The 13,257-nt window shown below is 44.7% G+C and overlaps 1 protein-coding gene across 1 annotated transcript in view; it reads right to left on the bottom strand.

The window, feature by feature from the left end:
* Positions 1–12,982, bottom strand: part of cacna2d2a (calcium channel, voltage-dependent, alpha 2/delta subunit 2a) — a 109,389-nt gene extending 96,407 nt beyond the window's left edge. Inside the window, exons 1-2 of the mRNA XM_076141113.1 lie at positions 12,566–12,982; positions 7,750–7,831 (exon numbers count right to left, since the gene is read on the bottom strand). Of these exons, the coding sequence (XP_075997228.1) occupies positions 7,750–7,831; positions 12,566–12,681 (198 nt within the window). The 5' untranslated portion in view covers positions 12,682–12,982. The remainder of the gene's footprint in view (positions 1–7,749; positions 7,832–12,565) is intronic.
* Positions 12,983–13,257: the final 275 nt, after the last annotated feature.

Below are 13,257 nucleotides of genomic sequence, written 5' to 3'. Positions count from 1 at the left end.
ACACATATTTGTTAACACATCACTTGCATGCAAATATAGTTCAGACTCTTGACGCATGTTATGTCATACGTGTCTTTGATGTGTGCACCTACGGCTATGACATCACTTCTGCAGCATCTAATCAAGGAGAAAGGGAGTCTGCGTTTCAAGAGAGATTTAATGGAAACACACTTGACCTGCTTTAATAAGAAAAACATGATACCTGCGCTTTACCCGCACTTTCACAGAGACACAGAACACCTCCACTTCACCTGCAATGACACACACACAAACACACACACACACACACACACACACACACACACACACACACACACACACACATTCCCCTCTGCAAACGGACCAAAACGCATCTGTGCTCTTTTGAAGTTTTATCTGGGCGAGGGATGGTGATTGGGCGCGCGGGCAAAACTCCATCTGTTCATTTCAATATGAATGGCCATGTAAGTTCAGTGCTACTCGAGTGGCAGCGATGTGAAATTGCGGACTGCACGCAGAGCGGCCCCGGCACGCGGGGTTAATTCAAACCGCCTTTGATGTCTGCCTGTGTGTGAAATGAGCTGGTGGTCCAGAGTTCACACAAACACACCCACACACACACGCACAGACACACTAACTCATATATGCGTGATGTAATGTCCACATCAAACACTCCAGACTTACTTTAACCGCCTAAGCCCACATGAGGAGCACCTGAGCTCATACATACTGTATACCCACACCGGCATGATGTGATTGTGTCAGGAAGCGCAGTGATCTTAAACCCGTCACGTTCACCGGGATTTAACTGGTGAACGTTCACTCACATGGCAGCCGCATGACAAAGGAAGTTAATCTGCGAAAATTGACTGTTTGCTCACAGGCACAACCCTTTCCTCTATAAAAAAAGACAGCATAGTTCTGAATTAAATTTTCACTTTGACAATCTCAAGCTGAAATAAGAAACTATCCTAAACCTAAACGCTGTAATGTCAGCTCCAGCTTTTAGCCAGCAGGGGGCACCGCGTTCCACGAACATTGTCTGTTATCGTGGAAATATGACGACCCAGGGGCCCGCAAGCTGTCATCGGGAAAATTGACGCCAATTCCTGTTGGATCTCAACAATTCCTGTTGGAAGCAAACACGACTACAAATCTCCCGAGAGGACAAGAGAAGAGCTACAGCGCCTCCTACAGGAGATTTCAACCATGCCAACCAAACGGCAGGTTTACCAAAGCTCCACCACGTAACTAACTGAGCTGTTTTTCTCCAGTCCGTCTTATGTAATACAGCGACTGAGCTGCATCCATGTTTGATGATAACCCTGCGTGCAGTAAGCAGGTCTCTTTCACTTCGCCAGACTTTCACAAGTACACAAGTAAATAGGAAGTGCCGCCTGCAGGCTAAAGCGCCCGTGTTTGCTTTTGTCCAAAGGACGAGCGGAGGCAGAGGTGTGATCGTATCGCTGCGAGAACTAAGGGCAAATTTTTTGGTCAAGTCCAACGTCCATACGAGCATGACGTTGTCCCCCTCCTGTATGTACTGTGTGCGATTGCGTTGGCAGTCCATGTGTGTGTGCATGTGTGTGCTTTATGTGTAACACAGCAATTGTAGTGCTGGAGCACAAATCCCATCAAACAACAGAGCCTTGGGAAAAGGGCCAGAGGCAGAGAGATGAGAGTAAGTGGAGCTCCGAGCCAAAGAAGGGGGTGGATAGATTATGTGGGAGAGAGAGAGAGAGAGAGAGACAGAGAGACAGACAGACAGACAGACAGACAGACGGGGGGTAGGGAGGAGAACAAAGTGAGCTATAATCAGTAGAAATTAAAAAGATGCGAGTAGCACTTCTGCGAACCCAGAGTCCTGAAATTCCATGGCGGTTCAGGGGTGCTGAGAGACGCCCACCACTAAGTCAACTAAAGTTATTCACCCGCAGGTGGAGGAGGAAGAGAAGAAGATGAAGAGGAAGAGGATAAAAGCAAAGACTTCACGAAAACCTGCAAGAGCAAACACACAAGCATATTACATCTTTCCCCACAACGGACAAACATCACACCCTCCACTTCACACACACACACACACATACAGGAGGACTTCTGCAGTGCAATGAGTAAAGCACCTCACACCGGGAATTTTCTAGGGCATCACGCCACTCCACATTAGCACCACGGCCCACTTGGAGAACTGTTCCCTGTTAGGGAGGAGGAAGTACCTTTCTCTCTCTCTCTGTCAAGCACAGATAGCACCAAGGACGCATCAGGAGCTCTGTGCAACATCAAGCAGCAGAGGACCGAGAATTAGACAAGCGCGTGCGCGCACACACACACACACACACACACACACACACACACACACACACACACACACATCAGTAATACTGTGCAGCGAAGAAGACAAGAAAGAGAAAAGATTTGCAGCGTAGGCAAAATAAAGCATCTTCCTGACAGGGCTGGAGCTTTAGCAAACCTCTAATCCTATTTTGACACATAATGCTATATTGTCTTTCCTTTAAGAAATGCAGGGCCTCAAAAACACACTATACAGTAGCAGCACAGATGCTCGCAGGTTTTTCCCCCCTAAATTCACAATAAATGGCATGTTTTACAGGATAAAAATTGGATTGATTGATGAGTTATCGAGTCAAATCTGAAAGAATCTGTTGCAGTTGTGTATCGTGCCAACATTGCAGCAGGATGGGAGTCTGACGGGGCCAAACAGAGCCAGTAGGGGCGGGCGATGAACCATTTCAAACGTCACAATCACGGCTGGCAGCCAAGGGGAGAACATAATCACTGCATGTTGGCCCGCTCGTCCATCTTGCGCGAACATGTAACTCCTAATCACAGAGCTCAAACCAACGCAGCTGGTCTGCAAAAGAACGCAACTGGAATTATGTCACATTTGTTTACCTCCTTGCATGCTGGGATCAGAACTTATCAATCAAGCAGTACCTACAATGCACAAAGCGCAGCCTTAAATCACCTGAATAGATCTTAAAATACTTGTGCGCACAATACCCAGTGTGTACTTTTGTGTCTTTAAAGGCTGAATTATTGATTTTTCTCAGCAGGCTATAAATCTGGACTCAGTGCACAATAAAAGGCGACTTTGCTCAAAGGCAGGAAGGCAAATCTTAAGAGATGGTGTTCAACGTCAAACCTAGGACAGCAGTATGACGTCATTTCAAGTTAATTTGCTTCAATACAGGCTTGAATATAAACAAAATACCAAGAACTTAAACGCTTCTTGTATCATATCGGCGCCATTAAACGTCTCAGACATATTGGAGAGAAAAGCAGCTTCTGATTACGCAACAATATGCATTTTAAACTAAGAATCAGGGGCAGTGACACTATAATGGTGCTCTAGTTTGTTCCCCTTCCTGGATACATACAGTATGTGCGTGTGTAGATATTTCGGCACGCTGGGCTGCACGCTGGGCTGCACACTGAAGATATATGTAGTTTCATTTATGTAAACATGGGAAGATGATCGCAGGAGGCGGGGGCTGAGGAATCTTTGTAACCTTTCCCGGTGTCAGAAAAGCAATACGGCGACAGAAAAGTAAATACTGTGTCAGGAAGTAATGACGCCGGACAAACTTGAATGTACATATTTGATCATTGTTTTGTAGTAATTACATGGCACAATAGAGAGAAAAAAGAGAGAGAAGAAGAGAGATGTCCTGGCTAATATTGCTCACTAGCAGACCGTGGCGTCGCGTTCACGACCCTGATGTGTAACCACGACTCCACACTCGCGGGACTGCTAATGGGACGTCTAAAGGGGATTACAGCCAAGGTTAACGTGCTAAATGTACTAAATGTACACAATACACACGGAGAAGGGAGAGCAGAGTACATAAAACAAGCCTGGAGCATTTATTGCATCTGCTGTACTTCCATTTCCAAAAGGATTAATCTGGTTTATAAAGTGATCGAGGTCAGGACAGCTTGACCCATTACACAGAAATAAGTAGAAAAGTCCAAAAACATAAACACCAAGAGTGGAACATCAACAGCTGGTGATCCAAAACTAACAAAACCTTTAAAGTGCATCTATTAGTTGCGACTAAAAAAAAGAAGAGATCTCAGAAAAGCAAAACAAACCATGTGAAGAGGGTGTGAAGTGATGCATGGTACACACACACACACACACACACATACACACACGCATGCACAAGCACTGAGGGAAACTGAAGACGGGCTAAGAGCAACGAAGAGTAGAGACGGAGTGTAAACTACAGTCAGTGACGCTTCCAACAGCCAGATAACAAGCTGCTGCTGTGTAAGGCCCAGGCCAAAAGATGGAGGGGGGTGAGGGGGGCATGAGTGCTTTCTCTCTCTCTCTTTCTCTCTCTCCCTCCTTTAAAGGAAATTGCTCGTTGTGGGAGGAGAGACATTCAGCTCTTCCTGTAAACTGTCTACACGAGGATAAGGAGCCATTAAATCAAGGAACCAGAGAGAGAGAGAGAAACAGAGAGACGGATAGAGAGAGAGACAGAGAGAGAGACAGAGAGATGGATAGACAGAGAGACAGAGAGACAGAGAGAGAGAGAGGTGGAGCTGACATCATCTGTAGAAAGTGAGACAGGGGGCTGCTGGTGTGTAGAACAGCAGTGTGTGTTTGAGACAGATTATTGGAAATGTCCGTTGTCAGCGATATAGTAAATCCATGCGTGCATTTGATAGAGAATTGCTGCTTTCCTTTCATTTGTCCACGAAAAGAAAGCGGGGAAGGTTGGCTGACATTCTGAGAGAGACGTTTGGGGGTCGTGTTTACACTTGCATACAGCATCTTCCTCCCTTTGGCTGCAGTGGGGAAAAAAACATACCTGTGCTGATCGAATCATACCTGAGGCTTCAAGAAATGTGACACATAAAAGAACACACACACGCGCACACACACACACACACACACACACACATACACACACACACACACACGGGAATGTCCAGGCGGCAGTAGAGGCAAGCAGGTCTGTGTTAAACCGAGATAAACCTGCAGCCAGCATGTGGTCCTGGGCTGACTGATCTCATGTTCACCACGGTGCACAAAAACACACACACACACACAAACGCAAACACACACACCGAAGGGCATAAAAATGATAGACAGAAAAAAAACCTCAGCACCTACTTAAAATTTGACTGAAAGAAGAAGAAGAAGAGGAAGAAGCTGAACCCCCAGACCCATTAATTATCAGGCTGTTCTTCCTCTCTTTGGTATCGATCGGCATGTGTGTCGCTCTCAAGTTTCAACCGAGTCCAGCGGCGAAGGGAGAGAGAGCAGAGTGAGGAGGAGGACGAGGAGAAGGAGAGGGCAAGCGAGAGGAGGTGAGGAAGGCAGAGCTTTAGGGAGGCCGTAAAAGTGAAGGGGTCGGTGTTCAGTCATGTGTGCCGGGTTCAGTTATACATGCTGATTAGACTTCTTCATCTTCTTCTACCTCCTATTCTTCGTACTGAAACGCGGTCGGAGTTGGACATATGTCGCCCAGCATCACTTGATTAGCCTCCCTGTGGTTCCATCCACAGCGCCTTCATTCGAGTACCTTACATAAACTCGCGTGTGTGTGTCTGTGTGTGTGTGTGTGTGTGTGTGTGTGTGTGTGTGTGTGTGTGTGTGTGTGTGTGTGTACGCCTGTGTACCTGATGCCCTAATGAAGACAAAACGATGGCGTCGCCTCTCTGATGAAGCTTCAAATCAGTGTAGTGACAGCGTGCGGGCGTAGGCGCACTGCTCATGTCTGCCTGTTAAGTTCTGAATGTGCCTGAGGATACAGAAACAAAGCCAGTGTCCACCGCCGCCTCTCATCACATCGCACATCAAACACAGCCGCGCACGCGATAATGAGGAGAAGGACTAAAAATGGCATCCGTCTGCTCTCATTTGATTCACCCATGATTCTAGTCGTTCCCCTCTATCTTTCCATCCATCTTGAACACTTTTGACTCTAAATATACACGCAAACCCGCCCGCACATCACTCTCCATTGTCAAGACATCCCACATCCTTTTCTCTCTAGAAAACCTCCTCCCCCACTCCCAATCCGCCCACCCGCCCTTCGTCTCTGCACAACTTGCGGCTCCTCCGACGCATCTCTCTCACGTTCACATAAACCGACCTGGAACATGTTGAAGAACCTCTTAAGTCCACATCATGTTCAATTTCCTCTCTCGTCTCTTTCCCTGGAAGACAAACTCAAAAATCGTTTGCGCTCACTTTTTTTTTCTTTTTTTTTTTTTACTTATTTTTTCTTTTTCTTGGAGAATAAACTGTGCATGAAGAGGAAGGGGGCGCAGAGGGAGGCAATCTTGTTACCAGCCGGCATAGCCCAGGGAAGATTTCTATCAGACACACGTATAGAGAGAGGCATCCATTTAGAAAATGGCTTTTCTAGGCATGCTGGGCCATTTAGCACACCCTGTGACGACTCCTGTTTGGGGCCGTGATAAATGTTCTTTCACACCCGCACACAGTCAGGCCAGCGCACACACAAACACACACACACACACAGCCATATGAGCTCTGAGATCTATACGTACAAGTACGGATAGCCCAACGCTACAAACACACTCGTACAAACTGCCAAACATTCTACTGTGATCCCTACTAATGGTCTTTATTAAGAGCTCTTGCATCATCCATGTAAGCTCACTTCCCCCATCAATGTCGCTGCCACACCAGCAGCCATCACACTCACCACAGCCGCTGCCAGTTTAAAGGCGCCACAGGCAGCATACCGGCTGAATGAATCACACTCACCCATACAGCAGTAATGCAGCATTTATCTGGAGGTGCATTACAAACACTGGAAGCAGCACCAACATGCGCACGAGGCAGAAACACCATGAAACACCGTCAATCACACTCTGGCCCGACCATCTGTTCTGCCACAGCACACACACACACACACACACGCACACACACACGTGTCTACTCTACTTTTTCAGCTATAGACAAAAGGTAATGTGTCCTTTACTCCGTCTAAACAGTGGACATAAGATTTTAACAGTGTTCTTGGTTCTGGGGTGACACAGTTTAGCCTCCATGCTTGGTTGACACATATCTTTCACACATTTGCTGCTGTACAGGCTCCTGATTGGACAACATCTCAAAATACAAAACCCATGGGAGGCGAGCTGACTGCAAGGTTTGACATCAATGTCTTGTGAGTGCAATCTAACAAAGTACTTCCTGCTCCAAACCCAAACCTGAATCAGAAAGCCTGATGTTTTCAAAATGAATGAATGACAATACCACAATAATGTGTAGATTGCACAACATAAATACATGAGAAGCTACAACAAACTCACCAGATACACACATACAGCACGTGTGACATATAAGCACTGTGATCATGACGATGTACACAACTGGAAATACTCACAGAGTCAATACAAACCTAAAGAAAGCACCTGTTTTGCATTAAAACTCAATACTACATTTTTGTGCTTTATGAAAATGACTTTCACCTTTGTAAGGACATTGTACAACTGATTTTGTGGCCATAATATATATCATATAGAGTAGAATTGGCTGTGTTATTTCCCATCACACTGCAAAATTTGTTTGAAAAAAGAAGTCAAACTACCTCAGAGTAGTATTCCTGTGTGTTAAGACTTCAAACTAGTGTACAGACACAGCCACACACACTTGAGAGCATATGGAGTTCAGTCTCGCCTGGCGCACTCCACATTTTAATAATGCATCATGCTACTTTGAGGAAAAAGTAGCATTAAAAGCGCCAAAGTGTGAGGTCAACTTACCGATCTCATCTGCTGAGTCCCAGTGACGTGCTGCAGAACCTTCTCCAACTCCTTCTCAATGCGCCCGGCCCAGTGAATCATTCTGCAAAGCAAAGCAAAGTAAGACGTTTTCAAACTGCATCCCGCCACATAAACATGTCTGCACACCAGCATTAATTGTTCTACTTCGGTGTTTCTGTCTGTGTGTGTGTGTGTGTGCTTGAGTTTGTGTGTGCCTGTGTGTGTTTCTTTAAGATTGTGAGAGACAAACACAGATAGCAGTGAGAGTATCTCTCTCTCTTTATTTGGCAAACTCACACACACTCTCCTCCATCTGCCGTATCTACTAGTGGGCACCATCCTATCTCCTGTAATGTCTGGGTTAGTCATCAGCGCCTCCTTCCCCCTCACATCTTACATATATCTGCTGGGACCAGGCTGGACTGGGAGTGAACGTGCCTATCTTGGCTCAGCTGGGATCAGCGGCTCTGTAATAAAACAGCTCAGGTCTGACAGAAGTGCACCCTAAGCAGGAGCTGATCTCCGTTAGAAGGAGCCAAGTTCGGAATTAAGAGATCAAACGGCTGGAGCTCATCACCGTATATCTCTCGGCAGGCAACAAATGACTTAACGGATCGAGATCCTCAGTAGATCCTTTTAAAGCGGCAGCATGAACTCACCTACCAGCCTTGATTCATGCTGAACCATCCACAAGCATGGCCAGTGACAGCTCTGATAGAAACCATTTGTGAAAGCTCATCTCAGCAATCAGATCAGAGGAAATTCAGTTTCTGTGAGCCATCTGCTGACTCTGTGCCAACCTTTTCCTTTCAGCAGCTTGCTGATAGCTAATCAGTAACATCAACAGCACAACACAACATAGTCATTTGTCTTTTAATACGGTGACAGAGACAAATGCCATCTTTAAATGTCAGATTTGCTCGGAAGACAAGAGGAAAGAAAGATTTAATAAACTGCACAAATCTGCCAAGAAGTGACAGCACATGGCATCATAACCCAGCCATAGCGGGAATCATCAGGACCGTTTACAGCAGAGCTAACAGGGCTGTGAGGGCGCGCACAGCCTGTGTTTAAAGGGACGAGATTAGGAGGAAGAGGGCCTCCAAAAAGATTTGTACAAAGCGGGACCGCTGGGGAGAAGCAGCTGATGATATAAAGGTCACCTCACTGTGAAATGAAAACAAGCTTACAGGGAGAACGGAGTAGAGCAGGACGGTATGATACTAACAGTGAGGGACCATAACTGTGTCCCCGAGCCAGGAAAACGTGTTTTGCAGCTTATAAGAGGACATATATCTACACAAACGTGACATGCAGTAAGGATCTATACATCAACTTTAACTGGAGGTAAATATGTCAACACACAATCACAAGCAATCATTCATAACAATGAAGACTTTACAGTTCATTGTGTGTGATTATGAGTGATTTCACAGGCTATCATACTGTACACTTAATCGTCATCAAAATGATAAAGCATATTATCTATAGAGCACTTTATAGCTTGATTTGTTTTATATTTATTCATATAAAGACAAAATTTGGAAGGAGATATCACGGTTTCAATATTCTCATGTTTAAATAAAAAATAAAAATAAAACTTTACTCAAATCTAAAGCACTATGCAAATTTAAATATGAATTTGTACAATTTGCTAAAATATCCATTATATTCTGATAGGAAACTAAAATGTACTGCTCTGTGGAAAATATTATATCTCTGCAGCGCCTCCTAAGGACGGCATCTGATTTGTGAAAAAACTCGAAGCCCAAATAAATACCACCGCTCACCACAAGGGGCATCGCTAACTCAATTGTCAATCGCGGAGTGCAACAGGTAGAAAGGATAATGATTATTAATAGGATAATGAATATAATGAATATTTACAGATATTGTAATGATGTGATTTCAGTCAATCACATACGAGGAAAAATAAAAATTCAAGAAAACCAGAGCATTCAATTGTAACACAGCTGAACATTCAAGCTGTTATGATAAACAAACCACCAGATGATATTGAGCCAAAAATCCCAATAAGAATATTACATTATTAATCTATAGAAACATGCTCATTAACTACACTTGCCCATGATAAGTGCTTTCATTAATCCTTATTTTGCTTAAACACAGAGCCATAAGAATGATCAAATACCAAGCAACAAAGTGCTGTTAATCATACTTACTCATATATTTAAACATGTTACACCTTAACAAAGTGCCATATGCCATTACACACAGAGATGTGTCACAAAAGCTCCATCTATAAATCAAATCCAACAAAAAGTTGCCAGTTGTAAAGATGCATTCAGGGATATCAGAAGATGCACATTTGGTGAATGATATACATGACTGAGGCCTAATGTTCAGTGTAGGCTTTGATACTTTTCATATTGTGGAAGCGCTTTAAAAAACAAAAAAACTTGCCATTTCACGCTACATTAAAGCTAACTGATGCTCTCTGGCTCTTTGTACTCTGATGTAGTATAAAACTTTGCTATTTGCTGGCAGTGTTTACGATGTATTTTCCAGGGATTATGTGTCCTGTTATCCAAACACAATGGAAAAGCAGCAAATGTGATGAAATGAGTTGGGATGGCTGACCTATCTATCAACCAGACATCATCACTACATGTACACTCACTTCCGCAATCAATCTCCCCATTCCATGGCTGCTGAATGCTCTTTAAAGGGCAACAGGTGCACTACTTTCACATGGCCAGAAACACAATTTGCCCCAAATTGCTGTGAGCTTCATATTGCCTGTGGTAAGAAATGATAATGTATCTTCTGGTATAATAAATGTATCCACCTATTCAGATTACACCAGGTTTTCTCTTTCATTTCAATATCTGGATGAGGATGAGGATGATGTGTTAATCCCTCCCCGCACCCACGCATACGTACACAAACACTAAACAAAGCCACACTCACTATCTGCCCGGCCAGATCAGCATCAGTGTGTGGCAATGGTGCATCACCTTGGCGTTGCTGTCAGAATGACACTGAGGACATCCTGCCCTTCCTGCCCTACACACACACACACACATTTACTCCAGCTCCAGCCTGTATGTGTGTGAGGCCTACACACCCAATGGACCGCCATGGCAGCTCTCCACACACTTCAATTAGGCAACTGTCAAATTCTGACAAATAGCACAGTGATGTGGGTGACACAAAACCTAGTTTTTGCAAACCCAAGAGACGCCTGCATGTAATATAGACTATGTAAATAACTAGGCCTCAGTTATATTTAGCTTATTTTCTTCTGATCAAACAGGAATACTGACAGCATGAAGAATAATGGGTAATAAGATTAGAGTCATATTTTTACCATAGTAACTGTTATCCAGATCAGTTAAGAAATCAAATGTTATACCGAGAGGGGAAAGGAGAGATGTTTATTTGATTTCCAAAAGTGTTTAATAGTTGGCAAATAGTGCAGAATAGAAAATAGTTGTTTACATAGTCTCCAATTGTTAAATACAAGAAGCATTTTTCTTTACTGGACTTAAGAAATGAATGAATGAGGCAACCAATAAAGCATGTCAGTGGAAATATGCAGGGCAACAGGTTTTCCTTTGAGTTTGACCTTCATCATCACAGATAACAAAGCCTGTCAGATTTCATAAAGACCCAGCGGATCCGTCAGTGTGGAATCATTTAAACTCTTGTCATTCATACTTCAACCTCAATCATCTGAACTGCATTATGGACTTCATCATGTCCACGTCAGATCATCACATCATCATTAACAGGCCAACAAACAAAGAAAGGAAAATCAACTTTACACACCAGTGATTAACTGTTTTAACTGTTGCACTGCGGTTTATTGCTGTACTGTCAAAATCTCATTTTAAACAATTCAGCTGCTATTTAAAAAAAATATCATTCCTGCCAATATGAAAACTAATGTTGCTAATCGTGTGTGTAATGGTTTTATGATGCACAGGTGGTAAATGCTTCAGGCATGAGCTGTTATTCACACACAGACTGTGGTCGTATACAGCATCGAATAACGGTTTCATCTCACAAATACATTTATAAAACAATCCGTGCATGATGACAAAAGGTCAAACTGGAGTTCCACTGTCTACAAACTCATTCTTCTTACGCAAATACGCATCTATCCGCGTACCAACAGCCCAGGTGGGATAGAAAATAGAATCTAACCCAGTTAATTTCGTGAGATGAAATGCGGATTCGGGGTTAGAGAATAACGATTAAAGTTAATTGTGCATCGGTAGTGTGAGACTGAAACAGAGCAGTAGCCCGCTGCGTGTCTGCGTGGGTCTGTCTGCGAGGCGTGCTGTGCTGTGCTGTGCTTCCACTTGAGGACTTAAAGGCAAGCAGCCTGGTATACAATCCATTTATCCATCACGCGTAAAAGGAAGATTGTTCCACGTGCACTGACATCGAATCAACACATGACATACTAGTTATTTTACGACATTGTCTCCCTGATTTTCGGATGAATCATTGCTTGGTTTGGCTGCTCGGGTGGCACCTGTGCTTGCTTCGTGTTTGTTGACACACCGACGAGGTCACCGTCTTAAAAGAAATGTCTACAACCAACAACACAAATGACAACACACACATACACGGGCTACAACGTGAGAGAGGAGATTCACAACAACACCGGATCTGTGCGCGTTAGAGCCTCGGGACCGGCAGAGCCCCGCACGGTGCCAAGGTGAGCGGCGCGGCGAGGCGATGCTGCTCGGCCGGGGCCACCTGTCCTACATCCGCGCTCCGGTCCAGTCCCCGGTTTTGAACACCCAAGACCCCCCTCCGGAGAAAAAAGGTGCAAGGTACTTACGTGTAGTGCTGTGGGAAGAGGTGGGTCCCGGCTGTCGGCGTGGAGACGCATATGATAAGTACAGTTTGGATTGTGAGGAGACAGAAAATACCGTACGACTGAGCGCAGATCGCCATTTTCCATTAAATATTCAAGAATCTTGGCTAAATAAGCAAGGGGGCCGGAAGGACGCGCTCTCGCAGCCGAGCTAAGAATAAACCGAGCTCCGGAGAAAGTGTGTATGTGTGCTGAGTGAGGCTCCTGGGCACTTCAGCCGGCAGTGCAATCTCAGTCAGACGCGTACTGGAGGTTGGCAGCTAAAGGCAGAGGCGATCAGGATCAGGAGGCGGTCAGGATCAGGGGGGGGCGAGGGGGGTGCGATCAGGATCAGGGGGGAGGCGATCAGGATCAGGAGGCTCTGAGATGCTCTGGCGCCGCCGCCGCCGCTGCTGATGTGCCTCGGTGCTTATTTGCTATTTGCGTACTCGCTGTCCTCCCTCCCTCTCCTCCGCCGCGCACATTTGCTCCTATTCTCTCCCACTAGCCAATGTAACGACACCACAGAGTGAAGTTGCCAAATGAACAAAAGCATTCCGGTACAATTTTTTCAAAATAAAACAATTTCATGACTAATTTTTCAACCCCGCGCGGTGTCAAAGTAAAAGATAATCACAGTAATGTATGGGAATTTATGATGCTATTACAGATACAAG

The sequence above is a fragment of the Genypterus blacodes genome, unplaced genomic scaffold (genome assembly GCF_046128005.1).
Source record: "Genypterus blacodes isolate CSIRO-AG114 ecotype Tasmania unplaced genomic scaffold, CSIRO-AGI_Gbla_v1 ptg000017l_1, whole genome shotgun sequence".
NCBI classification, from domain to species: domain Eukaryota; kingdom Metazoa; phylum Chordata; class Actinopteri; order Ophidiiformes; family Ophidiidae; genus Genypterus; species Genypterus blacodes.
Note: the sequence above shows the minus strand (reverse complement) of the source record. Positions and strands in the feature narration are given on the sequence as shown.